The sequence below is a fragment of the Cygnus atratus genome, chromosome 4, assembly GCF_013377495.2.
Source record: "Cygnus atratus isolate AKBS03 ecotype Queensland, Australia chromosome 4, CAtr_DNAZoo_HiC_assembly, whole genome shotgun sequence".
Taxonomy (NCBI): domain Eukaryota; kingdom Metazoa; phylum Chordata; class Aves; order Anseriformes; family Anatidae; genus Cygnus; species Cygnus atratus.
Window position 1 is genome coordinate 47,965,937 of NC_066365.1, and position 27,489 is coordinate 47,993,425.

The 27,489-nt window shown below is 40.4% G+C and overlaps 1 protein-coding gene across 1 annotated transcript in view; it reads left to right on the forward strand.

Moving 5' to 3' along the window:
- The window catches only part of ADAMTS3 (ADAM metallopeptidase with thrombospondin type 1 motif 3), a 125,689-nt gene extending 104,007 nt beyond the window's left edge, over positions 1 to 21,682 (forward strand). The window contains exons 10-22 of the mRNA XM_035552717.2: positions 79 to 211; positions 695 to 808; positions 1,904 to 2,049; positions 2,614 to 2,789; positions 4,462 to 4,595; positions 5,109 to 5,232; positions 8,997 to 9,077; positions 10,689 to 10,852; positions 11,455 to 11,620; positions 12,386 to 12,518; positions 12,787 to 12,994; positions 13,735 to 13,852; positions 18,842 to 21,682. Coding sequence (XP_035408610.1) covers positions 79 to 211; positions 695 to 808; positions 1,904 to 2,049; positions 2,614 to 2,789; positions 4,462 to 4,595; positions 5,109 to 5,232; positions 8,997 to 9,077; positions 10,689 to 10,852; positions 11,455 to 11,620; positions 12,386 to 12,518; positions 12,787 to 12,994; positions 13,735 to 13,852; positions 18,842 to 19,419 — 2,275 coding nt within the window. The 3' untranslated portion in view covers positions 19,420 to 21,682. The remainder of the gene's footprint in view (positions 1 to 78; positions 212 to 694; positions 809 to 1,903; positions 2,050 to 2,613; positions 2,790 to 4,461; positions 4,596 to 5,108; positions 5,233 to 8,996; positions 9,078 to 10,688; positions 10,853 to 11,454; positions 11,621 to 12,385; positions 12,519 to 12,786; positions 12,995 to 13,734; positions 13,853 to 18,841) is intronic.
- The last annotated feature ends 5,807 nt before the right edge of the window (positions 21,683 to 27,489 follow it).

The window sequence follows — 27,489 nt, forward strand, 5'->3', positions numbered from 1 at the left end:
GAAAAAATACTTGGATCTTACTGATCAAAAAAGTGATTATTACTTTCTTGCTATTTTTTTCTGTGCATCTTTCCACAGCTCCTACGACTGTCTTCTCGATGACCCTTTTGAACACGATTGGCCCAAGCTTCCTGAGCTGCCAGGCATCAATTATTCCATGGATGAACAGTGCCGCTTTGATTTTGGTGTTGGCTATAAAATGTGCACAGCGGTATGTCCAGGGCAGTCATTGTGAAGACAAACATTCATTCAGCAAGTTGGTGTTTGGCCTTATTTAATAGCTGCAAAATATGCATTTTCTCACAGTTGAAGAGCAGTTAATGCAGTAGTTTAAACAGATATACAAGGAGGAGAGAGATTTATGGGTGAAACCCAGTCATCTGAGTCATTTGGTTTAATGGTCAGGTGGACAGCATCACAGTCGACAAGACACAGAGTTGTGGCATGAAGCCTGTGATCCCGAGAAAGAAGGGAAAAAAATCATCTTCCTCCCACTTCTGGGGCCTCCTCCTTCCCTCTTCTTACCAGTTCAGGACCAGGGGATGCAGGGAATAAGCACTACCCTTCCCCTTCTGAAGATACTTCACTTACTGATAGCTGTGGTAGATTAATTGACTGGGTAGAATGAACCCTTATCCAAAAAGTATCAGTAACCTAATTTTGCGTTTCATCTCATAAATGTCCTCCATTTCAGTTCCGAACGTTTGACCCATGCAAGCAGTTGTGGTGCAGCCATCCAGATAACCCGTACTTCTGTAAGACTAAGAAAGGGCCTCCACTCGATGGGACAGAATGTGCCCCTGGGAAAGTGAGTACTGTGTTTTTGCTATGTTTGTGTTAAAAGAAGCGAAATCAACTGCATTCATTTGGGTCAAAGGGAAAGTAGGAAAATAGGAAATTGTCCAGCATCACCTGGGTGGAGCCAGAGGAAGGGAAAAGCAGGAGCTGTGCTATCCCACTGTGGTGTTCTGTGAACTGTTCGAAGTTGGTTGTAATACGGACTAAATTTTGGATGTTGAAGACACTGAGCCCTTAGTTCAGGTGTAGTCCACTCCCATCCTCTTCTGTGGCATTTTAGTTACAGGGTTTTTTTTGTTTTGTTTTTTTGATTCTTCTCCCATCTGCAAAGTGCCCATAAAGTGTCATTAAGAATCCCTGGCAGCAGATGATGCTGTCACTGTAGGACAGGAGTATGTAATCCCAAACTCTTCTTAGTGCTTGTGGTCCAGACATCCTGTGGCTAAATGTTTGTGTAGACTTAGGATTAGCTTTTATTTTTGCCTTTTAATATCCCCATTAGTGAATGTCCTGCTGCTAATTCATTTTTAATTATACAATTATACTCAAGCAAATGTTTGTTTAACAAATTCCATGTAAAAGAGAGCCACTTATACTATCTGGATATGCCCTAGCCAGCAGCAAAAAAATACCCTGCCCAGTGACTAGCCCTCTGTTCCAGCTTATTTGCATGAGTGTTTTATTTGGCCAGTACGAGGAAAAAAAGTAAAATAAAAAAACTACTAATCCTCATCAAGAACTTCATCCTGTGATACAATAGTGAGAACATGAAAATTCCTTTAAAAAGATGGTAGCAACTAAGACTCAAATAAAGCAAAGTATTATTTAAATCAAGTGGAAAGAGTATAACATGTTTTGTGCATCTGCCGGTGAAAGGATACAGGCTCAGGTATAGCAGTGCTGCTCATTGAGGAAGGGGATCAGGCACTGCTGGGCCCAGAGTACAGAGACCCTCACCCACTTTGTCCCCAGGAAAGTCACTGTTTGCAGTCTGTTTTCTGAGACGTCCCTTCTTAGCCCCATGAGCTCACCTCTGTGGACTTTTAACTTTACTGTGATTATACATTTGGTTTGGTTTCTGTTTTCCTTGCCCGATTTCTCTCAGTGGTGCTACAAAGGTCACTGCATGTGGAAGAATGCTAACCAGCTGAAGCAGGATGGCAACTGGGGACCCTGGACAAAATTTGGATCATGTTCACGAACCTGTGGAACTGGAGTTCGCTTCCGAACACGCCAGTGCAACAATCCAATGTAGGTCTTCTGCCTTGGTGGTAGTTCCAGTGACTGGTAATCATTGTAGGTGTTGGCCGAAATGGCATTTACGTTTTGGGATGGAGTCTGCCAAAATTCACGTTCTGTTCAAGCCCCTTGAAACATGGCTTTTTGCAGGGAGCCAGGATCATTCTTGAAGAATTCAAGAATTTCCAGAGGAAAGCCTGTGGAAAACCATCCCACGAAGGATTTAGCTGATGTGTAAGAGTGAAGAGAACATAGTGTGCAAGCTCAGCAAGCTGCGGGATAAACTATTAGATGATCCCTAACTGTAAATCAACAATTGGCAGCATATATGTGCACATGCATTGCTACTGCATTTCAGCACATACCTTTGGGATGTTTGGGCAAGCGTGGAGGTTACATTGCAAGTGCGTATCTGTGCAGTGTAACTGCTCTGTTTCCATTTCTGTCAGTTCACACCCCTTTTTTTTTAAATTGTTACTTACAATTGAGTGTGAATTTCACTTTAAGATTGAAGGAAAAAAAAAAGAAGTAATGTTCAGAGGGTTTTAGAATCTCTTGAATGTTTTCTCCTCGCAGGCCGATTAATGGAGGTGAAGATTGTGCCGGTGTCAATTTTGAGTTTCAACTCTGCAGTACAGAAGAGTGTCCAAAGCACTTTGAGGATTTCAGAGCACAGCAATGTCAGCAACGCAATTCCCACTTTGAGTATCAGAACAGCAAACACCACTGGCTGCCATACGAACACCCCGACTGTAAGTTCTGTTATTTGTGTTTATTACAAGTCAGTCCTCAAATCTCGCAGAGCTTGTGGCAGTCTCGTTCCAGTCACCATGCAGAGACTGGAAATAACTGGGGTATGAGCGAGCGTAGCTGAGACTAAAAAGCAGGAAAAAAGAACAGCCCAAAAAGAAATTTCTGAAATTTCTGTACTTTCTCCAACCCTAGCCCAGCTAGCTTCCCCTAACTTTCATCCTCTTCCTAGTGAGAACACAGTGTGAAAGCTGAGGCTTGCAGCTCTCAGCTGCTGCTGGAATAGTTGGTGGGTGCTCATTGCATTTAATGCCCCTGACTGTTGGGGCCAAGTGTAGAAAGCTGTGCTCAGGTTCTGAAAGACTCTTCCTGCCCTCTCTTCCATACAGCTGTTTGTCTGTTTGAGTGCAAAACATTAATGCTACCACTACTAGTAATTTGCACCAGAAGTAGTATTTTTTTCTAATGGCACTACTGGAGAAGTCCTTTTGTAGTATTTTCCCACTCTTGTATGGGTCCACCTGCCAGAGCCTGATTCTTCACTCCTAACTGTAATTGAACCCAGTTAACTACTGTTGTGGTTTAGCCCGGCTGGCAGCCAAACACCACACAGCCGTTCGCTCACCCTCCCCCCTCCCTCTCCGGGATGGGGGAGAGAAACGGGAAAGTGAAGCCTGTGAGTTGAGATAAGGACAGTTTATTAAGACAGGGAAAATAATAACAATAATAATAATAATAATAATAATAATAGTAATAATGTGTACAAAGTGATGCACAATGCAATTGCTCACCACCCGCTGACCGATGCCCAGCCTATCCCCGAGCAGCCGGCCCCCCCACCCCGGCTAGCCACCCCTATATATTGTTCAGCATGACGTCAGATGGTATGGAATACCCCTTTGGCCAGTTTGGGTCAGCTGTCCTGGGTCTGTCCCCTCCCAGCTCCTGCTGCACCCCCAGCCTGCTCGCTAGCAGGACAGAGCGAGAAGCTGAAAAGTCCTTGGCTTGGTGTAAGCATTGCTCTACAACAATTAAAACATCAGCATGTTATCAGCGCTCTTCTCATCCTAATCCAAAACATAGCACCCTGCCAGCTACTAGGAGGAAAATTAACTCTGTCCTACCTGAAACCAGGACAACTACCCTGAGTAATGAGGACAGCTCAAGCACAAAGTTTCTTAGCTTACTGAAAGGTGTTTCAGAGCTGCTTTGAACTGCTGGCATTTTTTCCTCAGGTATCCCTGGAGAAACCCTTTATATGCTTGTCTAGGGAGTCAGATTCAGATAGTGACCAGGAAGTACACATTCAGCTGGTATTTTCCAAAAAGGCTAAAGAAAGTTAAAGATCCATACCCTCTGTTCTCTTCATGTGATATCATTTCCTAAATTCAGCCCTGTTCCCAATAAGATCAAAGTGAAAGCTACTTGCAGAGTATTGGAGAACACAATTCTAGGAGCCTCTTTGGAAGGAAACTGATTTCTTTGAGAATATCTCAAAGTGACAGGCCCATAATTCAGAGAAAAGCAACTTGCTGTTTGTTTGTTTTTCCCCACATCTGTCTGTTTAAGGTCCTTTCTGTCTTATTCTCTGTCTGCCTTTAGTGGGATTTTTTTCTGAAGCTCATCTGGGTTGCCGTTAACTTACGCAGTTACTTCTGTTTCTCTGCTATGCAGCTAATAAGAGATGCCACCTTTACTGCCAATCCAAAGAAACAGGAGACGTTGCTTATATGAAACAGCTGGCACATGATGGGACTCGCTGTTCCTATAAAGATCCCTACAGCATTTGTGTTCGTGGAGAATGTGTGGTGAGTGGCACCTTCCCAAGACCATCACTGAATTTGAACTGTGCTGTTACCTAACAACTCTGTTTAGCAGCAATCAGAACTCTGTAAATAGTGCAGAGATAGACTATGCAGATGTTTTAAAATTAAATATTTGCAGCATCACATTCCTCATTATTACTTGAAATTTAAATTAAATTAGAGCAATGGCACGGATCTGTTCCATGGAAATACTCCACTTTTCTTCAACTAATGGTTTCATTTGCCTCATTTACACTTAGTTTCCTGTCTGAAAAGAATTTTTTTTCCATCTTTCCTAGTCTTGACATAGAGTGGATATAACATGAGAATCAATTCTTGTTCTTCACCTAGGAACCATCACGTGGCACCAGGCTTTCAAGTAATTTGTGTTTAAATAAAATAGATCAGTGTTGGGTGGCAATTTCCTGAATGCATTGATTTTGAGATTGCTCCCTCTATAACTAAACCTTACAGCCTACAATAAAGCCATGTCTCTTTTTGCTCTTCTTTCTGCAGAAGGTGGGTTGTGACAAGGAAATTGGCTCCAATAAAGCTGAAGATAAGTGTGGTGTCTGTGGCGGAGATAACTCTCATTGCCGAACTGTGAAAGGAACCTTTACCCGCACTCCCAAAAAGCTTGGTAGGAATAGCATTTTCTTGCCTATAAATGTAGTTTCTGTTTTCTCTGGTATTTCTGTCATGCTTACTGCTTTTGCAGACTGGTCAGAAATTCAACCTACATCAAGGTAGCAAAATAAAAGATGTAAGTGTGAAAATAGTTTAGTCTTTGATGAAGAAATTAGATCTTTTAAAACATTGGAATGTTTCTGTCTTTTGAAGGACTGATTAGAAGAAAGTTTGATTAGTCTGGCGTATCCAGAAACACTCACCAGGCAGAACATGTTTAGTTCTTTGTAAATGCTGAAGCCCAAACAGACAATGTTTGTGTTAAGTGGGGATACACCGAGTTCTGCCAAACAAAAATGAACTATTCTTCTTAACAGTGAAATTCAGAAGAAATTGAGGTACTTTACTTGATGCTAAGTGTAACATACCTTTATATGTAGGACGACTAGAGGAAATACTTTTTTTCTCTTTGAAGGTTTTCACAAGTTTTTCTTCTCAAACCTAAACTCAACTTTTAAGTGGAAGTCTGAACTTGTTTGCATATGAACATGTAGATCCTTGTATCAAATTAGTCTTGTCACAAATTACAGACTTTTAGTCAAATAAACAAATGAAAAATAAATTCAACTTAATTCTGAACCAAATATAAAAATATTTTGGAAGAAACCCTCATTTTTCTCATCTTTCAAGTTGCATAACTGACATCCAGTGAAACATATGAAAGCATTCTGTCAGCTCTGAACTAAGAATGTGCTGGTTAAAATGCTCAGACTAGACTGGAGTACGTTGCAGCACATCTCATCAATAATAATTTAAGATCTCCTTGGACTTCCTCAGAACTTGATATTTAGTCAGTTATTTGTTAAGTCAGGGCAGCATTATCTTGTATATTTCGCTGAGAATATTTTGCATTTCAGGGCTTTCCTATTATTGCTTTTATTTCAGTCTGGGGAAGCTACTCAGGGATATGAGTATGTATGACTGGGAGCTATTTCAGTAATACCTGTTTGATAGAACTAAGTGCTCTAAGACAGAGTGGAGAAAGGCTTAGGGAGACAGATACTGTGAATATCTTCTTTAACAGTTCAGAGGCTGGTAATTGCTGCCATGAAGAAAGCTTTGCTGCAGCATCGGTAACTAATTTTGGACAGTAAGTGAGCAACCAAACTAAACTTGGACAAAGACAAGTTAATGTGTGAATGGAAATAAAATATATAAAATATTCTGCAGAAAATGCTTATTAATTATTACAAACCAACAGGAGAAGGTTACTGATTGTAATTATCAAAGCCAGTAGAAAACCTTTCTGAAAGGGATGATGGGGCTGATGGATTAGACACAGAATAATATAAGAATTACTCAAACTTAAGACTGTAACTTGAGCCTCATGTACAGACCTGTGTATTTCTTGAGCAGGGAGATACTATGCTTTTCTGAAAAAAAAAAAAAAAAAAAAACACAACAAAAAACAAAAAACAGACCAAACACCTCCTGTAATCATCAGAAATAAGTGCTCAGCCTTCTAAGTGTGTTTCTAATCTTTTTCACTAAGAAAAATGATTGTACTTTGAGGGGCAGGGGAATATTCGTGTCACAACTTTGGATCCAGTCCAGGGAGAGCTTTCTCTAATGAGTCCAGTTTCTATTTTCTATAGCAGTGGTTTGCAGCTCACAGCTTGCAGTCAGTGTACCTACGCCTGTGGTTTGGCTTACTGCCTGGGAGATAACAGGGCAAATGAGAGGCCAGCAGAGGGCAAAATATGCTATTGACCTCACCATGTTTTGTCTCAGCATTTTTGCCTGGGGGCCCTGAGTAATACTGCATTGTCTTATGGGGTGATAGTGTGTGACTGGATGTTTTCACGATGTTCTCAGTGCCTGGAAAGCACTACAATTCAAAGTGACAGACAGTGCTAGGATATGGTTCAGGAAAGACTGCTGTTAATCAGCCACTTCCAAATGTTAATGAAAGTGATGAAAGTGTTTGTGAAATGTTTGTTGTTTTATGGTAACTTTGGCAATCTAGTCATTAAAAGGACTAATTGACCTCTTCCAACAGGAAAACATTTAAGCAAGAGGTGCCAAAAAGAATTCAAGTTTCTGGAAAATGAAATCTGCAAGTATCCAACTTAAAATCACCTACCTGAATTCTCACTGGTCTAATTTTCATTGACTATTAAAATTTGCTAGATGTGTCTAATACTGCTTTAAATACCTTTGAACACAGAACGTAAGTTCTGCTTTATATTTGTTAAGACCATCTGGCTGACAATGTAGTCAATGAAATAACAGGACTTGGCTCCCATAACACTAATTACAGACGTTCTATTTAAGGGAAGACAAGAGGAGCATTTACATTGCCCAAAGGAGCTCGCAATATTTCCCTTTCTGAAACAAAGGAGTCTAAAAATACTCTGGGTAAGTTTCAAGTGCTTGCAGAAAGAGCGGCATCCATGGCAACTCGAGAGTTCTTGCTATAGTTCTCATCTTCATCTAGACGTTGATAGATAACACAAAATCAGGCAAAAGTTTTGTGTTTCATATGCTCAAATGATGGTCAATAAAAAAGTCAGCAAATGCTGCTTTTGCATTCACTCATGAGCCAAGACCACGATTTTACACACTCATAGTTCATTTTCTTCGCTTTGATTATCCAAGCAGCTGTACTATGTCAGACGCATGGCAAACCACATTTATTGGTTAGTCCTAGAATCCCCCAGATGAAACAGTTACTTAAATGCTAAATCTTCTGTTTGCAATGCACAAATACTACAAGTCTTGTCACGTCTACACTGCTTTGGTAGCAGGAAATTGCATTGTGGAGTACAAATCAGAGGAAAAACTTATTCAGCTCTTTAAAAATGGATCCAAGAAGATTTATCATAATTAAATATGCAGGTGTTATAGGGAAAATAGAGGAATATGAAAATGCTATGAACTCAGAGTTTCACGTCCTTACATCCAATTAATTATACATTCACTTTGGTACCTGTGTAGCTCTTCTTTAAAACCTTAAATTTCTTAAATTTCAGGTTCTGAAGACAGATTTTAGTCTTCCTAAATTACAATAGTATGTGCTTAACATCACACTAATTACTTGTGGTTTGGACTGATAAATAATTAAAATTTAAAATAGGAATTCTTGTCTTTGGGAACTGTTTTTTACTCTTAGCTATAGAGAGTTGAGTTCAGCCCTTTCACCTCAGCAGTAATACTTGAATTGATTCATTTTACATTTCACAGTTGTCAATAATTAACTTCCACGTAGACAAGACCTTCCTTAAGTGTAGCAACAATACACTCTGTACTAAATCCAACTTTCTCCAGAGTCGTTGATGTCTCAGAAGTAAATAGACGCACTTAAGACATAAACGTGTAACAGTACAGTAAGTAAATTCAAATCTAACAGTCTGGCTGATGGGTGATCTGGAAAAAAAAATCAGGAAGACTTGTTTTTCTCCTTTGTATGCTCAGAAACATACGAAACATATTTTTGCCTGAATTGTTAATCATTATGGCCTATAGCAGTGTAGCTAATCAAGCGACAAATAGATTTGTAACTGGTTTCTCTTTTCTCCCTGAAAGAGGAAAAGCACAAGGAAGTCCTGCCAAACATGTTACAAAACTATTTGATCAGTTTCTCTCTGGCACTGCTTCTCAGTTGATGGATGCCCTCTTCTGCAAGTAGAAGCTAGATGATGTAGAGCGCTCCTAACCATGGCTATTACTTTTTCTTTCCTCCTCTGCTTTCTCCATTGACTACTACACATGCCAAAGGGTACCTTAAGATGTTTGATATCCCTCCTGGTGCTCGACATGTGTTTATCCAAGAAGACGAGGCTTCTCCTCACTTTCTTGGTAAGTGTTTCTCTCCTCAGGTTTGGCTTTGAGGCATGATGAGAAGCATGGGGCAGTCATGCAAAAGAACCTGAGAAATGAGATAACCAAATTAAAGTATTTAGGGTAAATATGTGCATTCAGCATTGCATGTTAAGGACTGAGTTCAACAGCATAAAATTAGCAATCAAATTTAATTCTCATCTGAATTCTTCAAAATATTAAACTGATCCCAATTCGCATGCTTACTAATAAAAGACTATCATCACTCATATTTAAACTGGCGCTACCAGAGTAAAAAAAAGATGCATCCTGTTTTGTGAATGAAATTCACTATCTTTAATTATTCTTATTCGCTGCAGATTGTAAGCAACAGCATTTTTAATGGAAAGAAAGACTGGAGAACTTGTCATATAATTGCAGTCCCTTTCATTTGAGATTTTTCTTATGTAAGAAATACCATATTGTTGTTAATCAGCTTGTATCTTGCTACTTACCACTTTCTAATGCTTAAGGGATTTTTAGCTTACACTAGAGGGGTGAGATCATCCATTGTTTCTAACATACTTTTAGTCAGCTCTTTTTGTGCTAAGGCACTGTCTGAATTTTAAACTCTTTAGGCAAAGTTAAGTCAGTTACTAAAAAAAAAACCAAAAGAATAAAAAAGAAAAAGAAGAGGCAATAGTTTTGGCTGTGCTAATGTCAGAGAAAAACTCCTGGCTTTTGAGATCCAAGATCTTCATTTCGACCAAGCACGGCCTGCTAATACCTTTCAGGGGATAGCTTTGATTTGGCAGTAAGTAGTTTCATCACACTTCCAACAAGGTACTGCAGAGCTCCTGCATTTTGATTAATCATAGGAGCATGTGAGATTTCTGCATATATTTTATCATGTTCTATGGTGATTTGCAAAATTTGCACAAAAGAAAAAATTAGAGTCCATCTCTCAGATTTCTAATGTAATGGCTTGTAATCAGAGCGCAATAATAATCCTTGCACTACATGACTTTCAAGGTGTGTTGCAGGAACCCAAAACCAGGAAGTTTCCCAGGGGTTCAAATGCCTCAGCTCTTTGCTTACTGATTTTAGCATCTGGTACTTAAATACATATGCAAAAGACAGTGAAATACAGAAAAAAGCTGTCATTTTTATAACCCGAGGAATATAAGAAATGCATTTAGAGTCTCCTGAAGTGTGTATTCCCAGTGATGCTGGTTTGGTCTTATGCAAATGAGGAGGAAAGGAAACTGAAGATTTGACCTGAGTTTCTTGCTACTACCCATGCTTCCTGGGAACTAAACCAATATGGAAAATGTGCGTATTATTACACAGGAAGAAGTTTTTCAGTCCATCTCTAGCTCTGTATCTGTATCTAACTCATATGGATAAGGAGGTCCAAAATTGAATCAAACATGCAAATGTGTCTATCATCAGACTGGAATTTGGAGGCTAAATAAGATGGTCTTGGAGGGCCTTTTTCTGAGAATGCATCTATAGCATTTCCTAGTGTTTGTTTGTTTGTTTTTTTGTAAAAAGCTTTCTGTAATATCTCCAGTCAAGTTTCACATAAGCCACTACGATTGCAGACGCTATGATGGAAGGCACGACTGCCACTCTTTTCAATCCTTTCAGCAATTAAGAACCAGGCTACAGGACACTATATTCTGAATGGGAAGGGGGAGGAGGCCAGATCCCGATCTTTCATCGACCTGGGCGTGGAGTGGGAATACAACATAGAAGACGACATAGAAACTCTTCATACTGATGGGCCTTTGCATGACGCAGTGGTTGTGCTGGTAGGTTGTATGTCAAGCAGTGGGAACGTGGTAGTTTTGTCTTTTGTAAAAGTGCACAGTCAGCACGGAGATTGTGCTGAGATAAATTTTGCTGTGTTAATGCCTGTCAGAAAGACATATGCTGAGGAGACAGCTGGCAGGCTGAAATCCTTTCCTCACTAACTGTTACCCTCCCTTGTAAACTGCTGCCTGTTCATGCAGTGGTAAAGTATCAGTCACAAGCCAAATATTGTGGTCTCTGACTTCAGTGGGACACTTTCAGTGGACAAAAAAAGGCATTGCACATCAAACAGTATTTGAGACCAACCCTGGTCTCCTGCCAAGTAGATGAGTGGGCCACTGCATCGTTTCATCCCAGATGATGGTGTCCTACTTGGCCAGCCTAGAAAGCTAGCTTAGAAAGGCATCTCATTTTAAACAGCTCTCTGTTGATCTTACCATTGTTAGTTCTAACTGTGAAGATAAAAGAAGACTTTTTTTTTTTTTTCCCAATTAGCTAACCAGCAGTTTCCACGTGTCCTTAAGAGGCCATAGTTTCTTTACAGCACAGAATAAATAATGGCTCTGGTTTTCTACCACTGTTTGCATTTGATTATTAATAGATCATTCCTCGGGAGAATGACACAAGATCTAGCCTGACTTATAAATACATCATTCACGAGGATTCAGTGCCAACTATCAACAGCAACAACGTCCTACAGGAGGAAATAGATACTTTTGAGTGGGCATTAAAGAGTTGGTCGCAGTGCTCCAAACCCTGTGGTGGAGGTAAACAGATGATGTAGCACCTTCTAGTAATAAATGACAAATTACCAGAAGTGGAAGAGTAGAAGGTGGGGGAAGTGAATGCTTTAGAAATCTTGGGCTTCCTTTTTTAAAAACAGCTTGTTATTTGTTATTTTGGGTGGCCAAGCTTAAAATATCTGAAATGTCTGATTATTCAAAAGTGTAACGCTTCAGCCTAGAAAGAAAAAGTCCTTTTTAGGTGTTTAAATGCAGCACCCAAAGCCTCTTCGGATGTACAAACCCAGCCATTTATGCTACTGAGTGTTCACTTTACTTATGGAATGCACATTACTCCTATACAAATAACGGGAATGTAAATTTCTAAGTAACTTTAAGACTTTTGTACAGCAAATGAGTGGGTGATGTCATCCGGCAGCAGGAACACTAAAATAAGATTTGGGACATAGGTTTATTCCCTTGTTAGTCAGTGACCTGCCACTTGACAATAAGGAGGTAATTTCTACCCTCTCTTTGCCAAAATCTGTATGTGCAATACAGAGGTTAGACTAAAGGGTCTTAACGGTCTCTTCTGGCCTTGAAAACCTACCGTAGTGCCATGTTTTAAACAACATCCACAGAGCACTCTGCAACAATGTAGTGCCTGGAAACTGAACAAATTGTGAGCATGTTTAAATACCTTGTAAATATCTGTCATGTAAAACCATTTAATAGTACATAAAACTTATATTTAAACCAAAAAATCTAACAGGAACCTGTTTTTCCTGATTTTTCTGAAATATGTTCCAGGGTTCCAGTATACCAAATATGGGTGCCGCAGGAAAAGTGATAACAAAATGGTTCATCGCAGCTTCTGTGAAGCCAGTAAAAAGCCAAAGCCCATTCGTAGAATGTGCAATCTTCAGGAATGCACACAGCCTCTGTAAGTGTGTCTTAGAGATAAGATACAAACGATTGCCTTCTGTGGTAGGTGTGGAAATCAACCCATGCCAGATTTGGGACGCTATCCGATAGCTATCTAGATTGGAGTTCCTGTGTTCTGGATGTTTTTTCCTACCTGTGTAAGACTGGTTACTAATCTGAGTGGTTTCACCACCAAAAAAAATTGCATGCTAAGGGCTGCCTGAGCTGGCAGCAGTTTGGATAATGGGTAAAAGTTCTGATGGCATCTTATTCTTTTTACGCCCCAGGTGGTCAGCAGATGAGTGGGAATACTGCACAAAAACCTGTGGGAATTCAGGCTACCAGATCCGTACTGTGCGTTGCATTCAACCCCTCCATGATGGCGCAAACCGCTCTGTCCACTTCAAGTACTGCAGTGGAGATCGCCCTGAGGGTCGCAGGCCGTGCAACCGCGTACCATGCCCTGCACAGTGGAAGGCTGGACCCTGGTCTGAGGTAGGTGAGCAGCAGTCACGAGCAAATAACATACCTCTGCTAACACCTTGTGCCTCCAATGTCAGAGCTGGGCCTGGGGTGAAAGCTCCTGACTGCACTTCGTCGGAGTTCTCTAAGACATGAAACTTGGCAGCAGATAATGCCATCCAACTTCTCTAGAAAACAACATGGAAAACATCCACAATATTAGATATACAATCCTGCAAAACAAATATTGAAATTTTGTTTTTCTCCAACTTTCCAATTTTGTATTTCCCTGACTCTGAGGACAACTTTATGGATAGGTGTTTTTTTGTTTGTTTGATTGCTTGTTTGTTTTACCAACTTGGACTGTGGTAGAATCTCGAAGTTTCTGCAATTGTCAGTATTCTTATGATGTCTTAGGAACAAACAACTGAACTTTACAGCTAACTCAGCAGGCACCGAGTTAGAATTCCATGTCCTTTGTGTTCTCTTTGTTATACTGTCAAGATCAGGAATTGGCTATAGGAAGACGAAGTAGAAAAATTCATAATATGCTCTAATAATAAATTTAACATTACAGAAAGGAAGAACTGCAGAAAATACCATCCTCTTTCTTTGCTTATTTTTCCATTATGCCACTCTTCACTAAAGCCTGCTTTCAAAACAAACTGCTGGAATGTATAGCCTAATGTGAAAGACAGCCTTGGGCTATTTTACACACATTAACTGTTGCACGTTGCTGTGAAATATCCTGAATTGTCTTGTATCTCTCATAGTGTTCTGTGACTTGTGGGGAGGGCACCGAGACCCGGCAGATCATATGCCGTGCTGGTGACCATTGTGATGGAGAAAAGCCAGAATCAGTGAGGACTTGTAAACTCGCTCCCTGTAATGGTAAGCGAACAACTTAATATGACTGCATCAGATGAGGGTAACAGTCCCTGTCTCAGGGCAGCATGTCAGGGCATAGCAATGTTCTGGGATAGAGATGGTTAAGACTTTTCATACTCATTAAATTCCAATGAAAAATACTAGACCTGTATTTAATCCTACCTAAAGCTTTAATTTTACTTGGTGAACTTTCTGTGTACAGGTTTCTAAGACAAAGCAGAGCCCATGCTTATAATGACATAGTGTACACACCAAGCTTGTACTGTACCGTATTTTAAAGACCCTACACTGTCAGATGACAACCACACAACACCATTCACTTCTTGCATTCTAGATAACACATCATTCACTGGAGATCGCCTTGCTGTGTTCCAGCTAGAGGCACCCTGTTGTGTAGTCCAGCCTATTATTGATACCTTAACTCCACGGGATTGGTGTTTCTCACATGCCAGGGTTGTTCTCTCTTGTAAACGTGCTGAAATAAGGGGGTTTAGACATGTTAGCCTAAGTTGCATTTGCAAAAATTCGTGCCAAAGGCGAAGGTCAATCCAAAGAAGACCCTGCTTGACCTTTAGATCACAGGTAGAGTTTTACAACCCTGCCAATTGAAAGGAAATGAAAATACAATACAATTTTTTTGTTTTTTTTTTGTTTTTCAATCTGTCATGATAGTCCTGATACTCTGACCACTGGCTGGTAGGAAAAAATAGAGTAAGAGTTCTTAGAACGTGCAGTATGCTCTCCCACAGGCTGAATCTAACTGCTTGCCACAGGTCTGGTAAAAGTGTCTACTTTGCTCTTTTTCTCTTCTGTTGTTGCCAGTGAAGGAACTCAGGAGAAAACAATTCTCAGAGCAATGAACAGTTAAGAAGTGGTGGGTCCACTAGGTGGGAGCAAATCACTATCTGTGACTTTAAAAACAAAATTATCTATTCATTAAGGACTGATTATTCACTGGTGATAGAAACATTTCCAAAACTAAAATAAATAAGTGTTACATCTTCACAAAACTATTCAGATAAATTTGATCTTGTGCTTGAAGCATTAGCTTAAAGAATCTGTTCTTTAAGCATCACCTGGGATTTTCTGTAACAGACTGTTAAATTCCAGCCATTCAAAATTAAGTATCACACAGTCTTTTTTCTCCACGTGAGTATTATGTTCTCCCTCAGCAATACTCAGTGCCACTGACCTGCAACACCTAGGATCCACTAATAGGGAATGTAAGCAATAGATGGTCTTGTGCAGACCCTCTACAAATTGCAGTTGAATCACCTTGGTTAATATTTGTTTTATTTTTATTTTTTTGGATACTTAATATGGACCCCATCTCACATGCCCTGGTGAATGAAGGATTTCTGTGGTCACATATAGGCACTGGGGGTGCTTAACAGGGTTCTGAAGCCCTAGGTCCATTTCCTCAAGAGAGAGGACATAGCACACATTGCAATAGCTGTTTAAAAAAAAAAAAAAAAGTAATGGCCAGGGAAATGCAATGATCTACCTGGCCTTGCTGCAGCAAACCTACAGCACAATGTGGGCTTTATGAAAATGCTACTAACTACAAGGGCGCGAACAGCTGCATCCAGCCAAGTCCTTCATCCTTTTGAAAAAACTACAGGGGCCCTGTGGGTTCTGTTCCTCAGCCAGACTTCATACACCCGACTCTCCTCTTTGAGCACAAACCTCTCTACTCTGCTCAGGGATTAGGGCCATAACTTTTACCAAGCACTGGGATTTTCAACCTCTGCACTAAGTAGCTGCCAGTATTCTTTCAGACCAAGTAGTCTATCTTTTTCACCACACTTCTGATGTGGTTTCTACCGCACTCTGTTTTGGGGGAATACAGCTAATATATAAATAGTGTTCTGTAACATTTATGTAGATAAACCCTTTATGTAATGTGTGGTAGACCTTTATTTTTAAGTCTGTATAGCCTGGATTATTATTTTGATTTTCAGGGCTTTAGACTTAGCAAAACATTAGTCTATATTACATGTTTTTGACCAGTGATTTACTGTATAAATGCACAGTTGCTGAGAATTTCATCTTAATGGAGCTGGGATGGACATTTGCCATAGCTGGTGTGATTCCTTTTATGTTATGTTATGTTAAAGCTTTTCTGTTTCATTTCATGAAAAAACATGTCTGCAGACAGAAGAGTCACCAGCTCTTCCTCAGTGGAGCTGAGTTTTCTAGTGTAGAAAAATGAGGACACCTGAAGAGTGTTTCACTTACTCTTCTTAAGTATTTGTGACTAGAAGGAAAAAGGAGGCAAGATTTTACCCTTCAGGTCCATAGCAATAATCTGAGCAGCAGTCATGTTTCTGTGGCTGTGCAAATGTTACCATCAAGCTTCCTTTTTATCTGTCCCAAATTAAAAAAATGATTTTGTGGTACTGACACAAACTGATGAGCTTCATGTAAGAACCCTGTATGAGGAAGCCCTACTTTGCCAGATGTGATATGGCATGCATGCAGAAGTACCCACCTCCTGTTTTAAATTTTAGAACCTAAATAGCAACTTCCAGCTCAAAGCAAGATTTCTCAATGGGATGTTGTCAGCAAACATCCCATTGGATATACAGTCACAGTGATGCCTTTTTTAAGAGATATGTCAAATCTAGAATCTAATGTGAAAAATTTGAGTTAACTTAAATTCTGTTCTAGTAGTTTCATCTTCTAAAAATTCCCTAGGGAGCCGATACACTTTCTTGTGTCTTCTACTCTTAGTTACCATGAAGCAAGTAACAAATTGTGAAAACGAGAATTTTTACTGTGAACATCAGCAGAAGGATACAAGCACTTCAGTACTGAATAGGAAATGGTTGACTAGGTTGTGCAGAATTAACCTAAAAAATAAAAAACAGGGATTATGTGAGTATCTAGCTCCAAGATTGTACTTACGGAACCTACTGAAAGTAGATAAGTACAAAACCAAATCTTTGCACTACCGTGTGAGTCACAAAATCTAAACCATTGCAAACCAATACCAGAAAAATTAGCCGTGAGAGAACAGGACTAAATGCATTTGTCATTGTGGAATGGCAAAAATAATTTTTGGTACTTTATTTTTTGATTTGTTTGTCATTTTAGGTCATAATGTTTGCTTTCACTTATATATTGATATAAATCACAGTGCGTTAATAAGGTGACTGCCATAGTTTTCCAGATCAGGTGCTTTCATTTCCATGAAGGCGTAATTATTACTTTATATATGATGCAAAGATTTGTGTTTCAATATTAGCTTTTCTAGTTTAGATGAATTATGAATACAGCCCTTGAATTTCCCATGCTAATTCCTGCTGAAAATAGTCTTATAGTGCCTCCATGGACTACATATGTTCCCAGGCAAAGCTGCAGATTTAATGCTAAGTTTGTCAAGAACCAATAAACACCCGTCCAAGGAAGCACATCAGGACTAGGAGCAAGGAAAAAATTTATATTACGTGCTGAAGTCATATAATTTGCTATTTATAAACAACGCCCCACAAGCCCACTGATGTGTGTAATTTTACTGAATTCAGTGGAATTAAGCTGATTTACGCTGATTGAGGGGTTGGGCTACAGTTAATATTTTAAAATAGGAAAACTCGGTTGCCTAACGTACTGTTGACATGTGGTGAGACAGCATCTGTACACCAGTGAGAAAATATCACAGGACAGAAAGCTAATTTAATTTCAGAGTTTAATAAGTGGCAACACATGCCATCTGTTGCTCGTTAAAATGTTGACTACATAATTGCTAACTATGAATTGAGGACTAGACATGGAACAGATATTCTCAATCGTTGGGGCTAGCTTTTGGCCTTTTACATTATAATTTTACATGCTTCTATTTTAAGTAAAATCCATCAATACTATTTCAAGTAAACTGTGATATCTTAGGAAAATTCTGTTAATGGGAATGTTTTGCTGGTCTCTTCCCAAAGTATTTGAATAGTTACTGGATGTACTGAGCAACTCGCTTGTCCTCAATGCTGGTTTTCTGTCCTGTGACGTATTACACATTCCTGTGTTCCTGGTCTGCTTCTGAACTGCTGCTAGAGCCTCAGCACCAGATTTAGGTACTAGTACAACAGATTAGGAACATAAAATTCTCAACATTGCCACCTACTGATGCGTGTTAGAAACTCTCAGTGTTTGTCCCAGTCCAGGTGTCATTAAAACTTAGAACTTTGCAAATGAGTTCATGTGACAGATCATACTCTGAAGAAGACTGGGTACAGATGTGCTCTTAGCTAAATATGAAAGCCTTATTCTTCCTTTTTCATATTCTTGCAATGACCACTGCATTTCTATGTGTTGAATACAAATATACAGCAAATGCTCAAAGAAACATTGACATTTTTGAGACCCTCCAGTACATCTTTGACTTCTTTAAGATCTTTTCTCTGACTGAAATGAATGCCATGCACAACTTGAAGGCATCTGAACTATCTGTTAAAAGCTTTCCATTGGTTCTCTAGTTATGTTTAGATCACTGAAAAACTAAGAAATGTATCTAACACTTTATTTTAAGAGATTGTATAAAAGGCATCTCTGAGAATTACTGCTCGGGATTTCTTTAAGGGAAAATTTAATTGTTTTTAATGTTGTTGATAGACAATGTCCTTAGGCTAGACGGGAAGGTGATTTGGGGTGGGTATAAGGACAACTAGCAGAGTATTTGGGAGTTATTAGGTTATCATTGGAAATTGCTGTCTGTGGCCCTCCAGAAATAGAGCATGACTTTCCTCTCCTCATGACTGGTGTGCACAGAATCCAGCATTTTCAGAGTGAACAATGATTTTTTTTTTTGTTCCCAGCTAGGCCTCTTTGAAGGGGTTGGGTTATTTTTAGGGGGTGGGGTTGGTGAGTTCTTTGGATGAAGCATCTCAGACTAGCCCATCATTTTGGAAACATGGGCAGAACTTTATCAATGCCCATCTAAATTCCGTCCAGGCACTCTTCAGTGCTGGGTTTGTAATCAGTATTGGATTTGTTTTGCAGATGAACCCTGTATGGGAGACAAATCTATCTTCTGTCAGATGGAAGTGCTTGCACGGTACTGTTCCATCCCTGGCTACAACAAGCTGTGCTGTGAGTCCTGCAGCAAGCGCAGCAGCACCCTCCCACCTCCATTCCTTACCGAGGCTGCTGAAACTGAAGAGGAAGCACTGTTTGATCACAGTGACCTGCCTAGGGCTTTGGCAATGCCAACGCCATCAGTGCCCCGCTACGCAGAGCTCCTGCCTGGGCGAAGTTCTCTGGGCAGGCTTCGCTTCGCAGAAGAGGACGCAGATACACGCGTCTCCCCATCAAACACTAAGCCTAAAGGTGCTGAGTTTCCGCGATGGAGAGTTCCTCAGGCAAGCAAGACTTCTAGGCTGTTTGCTCTTCTACACCAGCCACCTGCCAACAGCAGCAGTCTTGGCCCTCGTAACGCCCTTGCTTTGGCAGCAGCGGTTCCTGTGGTGCCACTTAATAACACCGTGGTGGGTGCTCCTTCTCCATCGAGAACATCACGGAAGGGTGAGAAGCATGTTGACAGGAGATGGCCTTCGAGGTCCTCCACTGTGGAAAGATGAACGCGAATGCCACGTGGAGGATAGTAGCAGAAAGAGGCTTTGTTTGGCTTTGTGTTTCAGTTTTTTACTTCTGGACACTATGGTGCATGCTGCTTTCCACGAGCAGGACACTGCAGATCATCAACTCATTTCCTTGTAAATACAAAGAACGAGAAGTGCTGGTTCACTTTCTAGTTGCTCCCATCCTCCTCCCATCCTGCGTCACCTGGGTAGCATGAATGTGTTGGAGGAAAGCACCAAAGAATATTTCTAACAGTGAGAAAAAGTTGCTGAGGGCATCGGTCAAGCTCTAGTACAGGGAAAGCAGCCCTGATGGTCAGCACTCACCTCATTATTTTTGTTTTTAAACACATGTAGAAAACGCCCCACTACAAGAGGTACCAAACGTTTACACTATACAAAATACTTTTGCAGTGGAACAACCGAATCCATAAGACTTGTTTTGCTAATTTATCTATATAAATGGATATTGTATGAGCAAATTTGCAGCTGTTGTGTAAATACTGTATATTGCAGAAAATCAGTATTATTTTTAAGAGTTTTGTGCTGTCAGACAACTGTTTACCTATGTTACGTTCTGGACAATTGCTAGGTGCCTGCCATTGAGTACTGCCTTATTTACATTCCACAAATTGATTTTTTAAGCAGCGTTGTCATAAAAGGAGGAGTTCCATTTTCATATGAATTACATCTACTGACACTAGGAAAGAGTTCGGTTTTTATTAATATCAACAATGTGATGCTTTCTTTTGAAATAGGGGGGAAAAAAGTGTAATTCTCAAGGTATGAGTCTACTTATTGCCACCTGCCTGTTAAAAGTAGGTTTAGAAATTTTAGTGTAATTCTAGTCACAGGTTGGAAAAACAATTGTATGTGCCTGTGAAATGAACACTGACACCCACAGCCCACGCTGAGCAGGCACTGCTTCAGTTTAGGAGTAGCAGTGCTGTCCCTTTGGTCTCCTTTTGCCTACAAGGTCAGACCAGTGTAGGAAACCATGTATATACTGTAAGTACTGTAATATTCACAAGTCAAAAATGAGTTGTGTTTTCCAGACGATCCGGTTGTTTTTTATGAAGCTGAAAAAGCATCACAGTGGTAGAATAGGCACTAAAAAGAAATAGCTGTGGCAAGACTTAAAATAGATTTTTTTTTTTTCCTACTGGAAGCATTGATTTAAAGGTGAGAGAGATATTTATTTTTCAGCATGGTTCACCTCAAAATCTCCACAACCACAATGCATCTGACTGCAATAATGTACTAGTAATTTATGTCAATAACCATCTTGTTCACAGTCCACCCAATCACACTCTCTCCTGTGTGTTGCTGTAAAGTACTTGTATATAGGATTGAGAACTAAAGATATTTATTAAAAGTTGAATTCTTGATAGTATTTTATGTACTAAATATTTACACTAAGGGCAGTTGACTATTCTTTTTGCCATGATAAAATAGAGAGATGTAACTAGATACCTGTACATGCTATGTCATACGGATAGAACAGAAATTTAAGCTAACTAAACTACTGTAGAGAAATTGTTGATCTTATTCTTTAAAAAAAAAAAAAGTCATGACATTTCTTTTTGTTACAGGCATCTTTAATTTCTAAATAGGCTATGAAAGATTCATGTGCAATTTTTGGCTCCCCATAAAAGGTCCTCATGATTGACCCATTTATAAGGACAGTGATTGTGAACCTCTAACATCCTATAAAATAGCAGGACTCCAAATTGAGACTCCAAAGGCTAATTTCTGGATAGTAACTTCCATAGTGATTATGCAAAATTACTATGATGAAGTAAGGATGAAAACTGTTGTCAGAAGACTTTTAAGGTAAATGAAACTTTTAAGTAGATGAATCCTGTTCAGGGAAGTATAGGGTCACTATGCAAGACGCATCTTGCATTGTGATGTGCATAATCTAACCCACTAAAGTATTGACTCAACACCTCTAAAGAACTGCTGCTACCTTTCTGCAAGGCTTTTGAAGGTCAAAGAAATTAGTATTAAATAGATTGTGCAGACAATCCCTGAGCCTCAAACAGACAAATAGGGTGTGTTTTGTTCCTTGGAAATTCCCCAAATGTCAAATTCTCTTTCTCTGTCTTTATCTTCTACATATATACAATGTGGGTGTAGATAATCCTTGTACCTTTTTGCTTTCTTTTCTACCAAGCTAATTTCACTTTCATTAAAGTGTACACTACTGATCCTGTTTGTTGTATTGGGGAGCACGTAGCAATAAAATCTTTAACATAACAAATCTTTCTCTGGTTTGCTTCATATGGGAGGGTCTTTTTTTTTTTTTTCATTAGTTTGCCTTTTGCAAAATGAAGGAACACTTACATCCCAAAGCTTCACTCCCTTGAAAATTAAAAATTAAAAAAGAATTAAAATTTTGATTTTTAAAAATACATCCTGTTTTTACCATTATAGAGGAATAAGCAGGGAAATTGGGGGAAAGGAAGGAGTGAATGTCCGGTGATCCGGAGTCTTCCTGGTACGTGTGTATGTATATGTCCAGATAGCAGCTCCAACCCTTTTCTCGGGAACATGTAACATTTTGGGCTTTGCTTTATGAAGAATGGTATCTAAGAGATTCTGCATCTGCTGAACAGGAGGCGTCTGCTCTCCTCTCCTTTAGCTAGAAATGTTTTCTGAGTAGGTGAGAGGACTTCAGCAGCCAGCCACTGAAGACTTAAAAAACAAAACAAAAACCTCACCCATGTTATTTTAGTACAGGTGCACGTTCTGGCCTTCTGGTCCATCTGTCTTTAAGCAGTTTTGAGACCATATGTCTGCAAGAATGCATCCTTTGATATAATTGCTGTTTCTCACTTGACAAGTACAGGCTTCCATGTATAGTTAGCATTACCTAACGTCACAACTTCTCCATGACCAGCAGATGGTGTGATACAGGGGCAAGTGGGGATACTCGATGGGTTTATGTATCTGTGGGCAGGCACACAGTCCCACAGATTCACACCGAAGGTTAAGGAAGTAAAGCTGCCTTGTCCATAGTACCCCATGCTCTGGTTTCACTGCTTGAGGTAGGTCATTTTGGGATTGTCCTAAGAGACTTATGAACATTTTTCTCCATTTCCAGTTGCCCTTTTTCAAGAAAAGCAAATCCAAACTAGAACTTCTAGAGTAAAACTAGTTTGATAAGGGAGATCTTAATCTCTACATAGAGACCAGAGAAACTGGCTACTTAATCCAGTTGTTTTCATAACCTCATTGCTCTCCACAACTTCCTGAGAAGGTGAAGCAGAGAGGGAGGTGCTAGTCTCTTCTCCCTGCTAACCGGTAACAGGATGTGCAGGAATGTCACAAAGCTGCACCAGAGGAGGTTCACACTGGACATTAGGACAAATTTCTTTACCATGAACATGGTCGAACACTAGAATAGACTTCCCAGAGAGGTGGTTGATGCCCCAAGCCTGTGTTTGAGGCATATGGGTAATGCTTTTAATGCTTTAACTTTTCATTAGCCCTGAAGTGGTTGGGCAGCTGGATTTGATCTTTGTAGGTCCCTTCCGGCTGAATTAGTCCAGTCTTGTCTATGACTTCCAAGTTGCTTTGATTCTTCTTGCATTTTAGTTAAAGGAATTTGCTAGTAATGCACACCAGATAAAACTTGCTTTAAAAAAAAAAAAAGTGGGGGATGAGACTGCATTTTATTCTTGTGCTATTTTTTTCAGCCCACACAGATGCTGAGCATTTCACTGGGAGATGCATCAGTTAGTCCAGGGTGGGTTGAGGGCCTTCTCAGGCTTTTCCACAAACTGTTTCCTTGGGAATCGAGCCAAAAAAACCACACACCAGTGATGCTTACAGCACACAGAGTTGCTTGCAATTTTAAAAGAATTTGGCTGGCCTCAAGCTGAGCCAAATTTCAAACCAGGGCGTACGGGTTACAAAGGGGTCACCAAGAGCCACACACCAGAACACAGGACAAAAGTGCAGATATGATGCCTGGGATACTGTCAAAGGAGAGGCAGGCAATGCTTCAGAAAGAGTAGGAGCCTTTTCTGTTTGACACCTGGTATTCATTTCACAGATGTACCTTTTCTGTGGGGTTCGATGCAGTTATTTTAGCCTTGCTTCACATTGTAAGTAAAAGGAGAAACACCTTTGAAATCAGAGGGGTGATCAATCTGTGTGCACACACGTGCGAAGGAAGAAAAGTGACCTACTCTGTGGAGAAAGTCTCAGCTCATTTCAGGATGACTGCTTTGCATTGAATGTTCAGATTACATATGGTTGTGATAAGGATAATTACACAGATGCTCATGAAATCAAATGCTCATTGCTTATTTAAGTAAACGATATGCATTTGGGGTGTTTCACATTACTTGGGTCCTGTAGCCAAACAGCAAGTCTTTTACAGTATGACTGCCCTCAGCAGGGTACAAGAGGAACTCTCACATTCTTGCACCAATCCCAAATTACTTTACCAGCTCTGCAGAGTTTAAGGCAAGTAATACACAGGGCTTCCTATGCTCAGTTTGTCCCAAGCCACTGCCAGATTGCCAGGCCCGAGACAAGAGCACCTCTAGGAGACACTTAGGACTCTTCACACAAAAATTCAAAGACAGCCCAACTCTAAGACTCAACCTCAAGCCACAAGTTGAAGCTGTCCTCCTTTTATTTCCTCAGAAACCTAGTGCCTAGGAACAGGCATACTAGCCTCACATCTTCATTCTGGCTGTAGTCAAAAAGGAATGCTTCGAGATAGATAGTCCTTCTTCTCAAAGATTAGTTCTTCTTTAAAGAATGACTCTATGCGCAAAGAAAGCATTGTCTTTCTGTTCCCTGACGGTCTTTCTGCTCCATGTGTTTTGTCCTCACAACCCCTTACAAAATTTCTGTTATTTACAATTAACAAAACTGACCAGAACTGAGTTCTCATTGCACAGTTGTTTTACACCATGTACTCCACAAATTTAACCTCAGTGCAAATGGCTCAAGGTATTTCAGTGCCCACTGTGGAAGTTCATGCTTCTTTCTGAGGAAAAGCAATTGCCTTCACCATGTCTTTCTCTGGCAAACAGTTATATTTGACACACTTTCAGGTTCCTGTGACTCGGGAAAAGGGTACTACTAAAAATCACTGACAGTAGGCGAGGAAATCTCTTTAAAATCAGAGTGCTTTCTGAGTCAAAGCAAACACATTTTGAAAGTCCTGAGTGGCTTGCTTAATCTCCCCTGCCATTCAAAATATATTAAACACTTTCAAATGTTTCCAAAGACTCTTGATGCACTTAGGAAGGGGAAAATTCATTAGCAAGGAGAAACTAAAAGCAATGCTATTAAAAGCAAACTTTCCGATACATATATGCAGCTCGCCCAGGCCTCTGCAGTCACACGCACATAAAGCATTCTTGGACGTGAAATAAAAAGTATGTTTAAGGCCAAAAATGGATGTACAGGAGCCTTAGCCTTTCCTTTTTGGGTGCTACAAAATGCCTTGTACAGCTCTGGCTATCTCCCGACCTCTTCCTGAGACCTTCCTCCAGCTCTGAGCCTCTCCTCCTGGGGACACACACCGTCATCCTCTACATGTTCCATTTCTGCTGAGCTCCGTGGAGTGTTCAGATGCATTCATCCCCTTGTATTGCCCCATGCAGGCAGCCAGCGAGCTGGATGTACAGTATGTTGTACAGTAAGTGCCCAAGAACATAATAAATATTCTTCCTCTCCAAGATGTGTGCGTGGGGGGATAGAACAGAGAGGCACTACAAGGTTGTGTTCTCCCTGAGGATGGAGCAGCAAGGATCAAGCAGAGGATCTGACATTGTGAGGGATGATGTGCCAGCCCTCATTGGGAAAGAGAAGTTCATAGTGGGTGCGAAACTGAATGTGGCATCGACCAAACTGGAACACAAAAGAAGAAAGTGAATAATAACAGGTTTGCTGCTGGCTGCTTTCTCCTTTGAATCAATTCCATGAACTCTGGCATGCTCCTGGCACACAGTGACACATTTTAACTCCATCTGCAAAGAGGTACAGCAAATTCCTGTTCTGGGACAAGCTGACTTACTTGCTTAAATCATCTAGGAGAGAACAGGACTGGTGACTGAGCAGTCGGTTCCCATCAATTTAGAGGATTTCTGCAGAATACAAATTAGCACATTTCCTTTTCATGGGGACTGCTCTGTGACTGCCGTGCCACAAACTAGTGGAAGAAAAATGTACTGAGGCGTTACTCGTTCAGATCTGTAATGCTTCAAAAGACCACAATTCCCACTTGCCAGGCTGCTAGATCACACGTCCTCTGCAGTTTGTGGTTAGCCTGTCCTTGTGAGGTGTTTATTCCCCTTGGCTATGTGTATGAAGTGTCAATACCTTTACATTTACCTTTGCATCATTCTCTTGAAGCAGAGATAATAAGGCATCCATAAACTGTTAGATCTTACCTGCTGATGTCGCACTGTGGGTTGGTTTGATTGTTTATTTATTTATTTATGGAAGGAAGGGTACATACAGGTGAAAATAACTGTGAAATCAACATGTAATTAGTGCAGTCTGTGATACTGGAAGGAGGTTCCCTTTCAAATGCTACAATAAAATACAATTGCTCTGCACTGTGTGCCTGTTTCCTCACTAACATGTTTAGTTGCCATACAAATATTGAGATATTGCTTGCAGACTATCCATTACTTTTAAAGACATATATTAACTTTCATAAAGCACCCAAAACACACTTTAAAGAACAAGAACTGAAAATCTTCCTAACACTGTGAAGACGCTGAGGAAAGAATCCCAGTTTGTCTTTCTGGGGAAATGGTTTAAAGAAGAACCGGCACTATCGTTACTGGGGGCAACTGCTCCTAAATGTGTAGAATGACCCTTCTGGTATAAATTCTACCTGAAAGCCTTGTCAGTATTTGATGAACAGTCATGATGAGTCAGGAGCACAGACCATGCCTGCAGGGACACTGGAACTACGAATGAGGATAAACCTTCACTCTTTAAAGACGACATGCTTTCTGGATATTCACCTGGGAGAAAAAAATAAGGTAAGATGTCAGTATTTAGCTCTGAAATTACATTTTGGATGTACACCCACCAGCGACGAGCCCTACATTTGTGTTTGTTTTGACGTTTGCTAGGGCTGCTCAGAAAAATGGGCAGGAGAAGCAGGAAATGTTTTCAGCTGAAAGTCTGAGGAGCTGAATTAGCTCAGCCTGCCTTGTATTTCTAACCCCAGGTCCCTCCATCTCTCCAGATAGGATTCTGGTTTTTCCCCCAAAGAGCATTTGAATTTTGTAAGACTTTTCTGAGAGAGAAATCACATCCTGTAACTGAATCAGAATGAACTGTGGTGTGATTAAGTCAATTACAATTAAAGTAGCAGCAGCAGATTAAACAGGCTCTAGTTCTCCTTCAGGTTGAGGTGCGTCTCAGCTCCTGAAGAATGCAGGAGTGTTTCCCAGTGTGCCTCCAAGTGACGCCTTGCACTACCAGAAATACAGTTTCAACTGAAAAAGGCTCAAAATGGCGGCTCAGCCCCACAGCCATCAGCCTTTGCAGCAGGCTCACTGGGCTGCTGTGGGGGCTTGGAGACAGAGACTAAACCCTACGTTTTTGGGACTCAGATCCAGGCTATTTTGCTGCTTTGGAGGCTCAGGAACAGACCGAGTCCTGTGGTTTGGGGGCTTCAAAACTGGTTCATTTAGGGGCTTGAAATGGAAATATATGTCGCACATGTTTCTGAAGGACTCAAAAACCAGGCTCCATCAGCCACTGTTGGCACTCAAAATGGAGATGAAAATTGTGTAATTTTCAGCCTTTGCAACAGGCTCAGTGGGAGCTCGAAAACTAAGTGCTACATTTTGGGGACTCGGAACCAGGCTCATTTGGCTGTTTTGGGGATCAGAATTTGAAGACTAAGTACTGTCTTTTAGGGACTTCAAACCAGGGTTATTTGTTGACTCAAAATGGAGACCAAGTTGTGCCTTCTTGAACGTTTGTAACAGGCTCAGTATGGTGCTGTGTGGTACTGAGAACAGAGGCCAAATCCCACATTTTGGGGATTCAGAACCAGGTCCATTTTGGTTGTTTTGG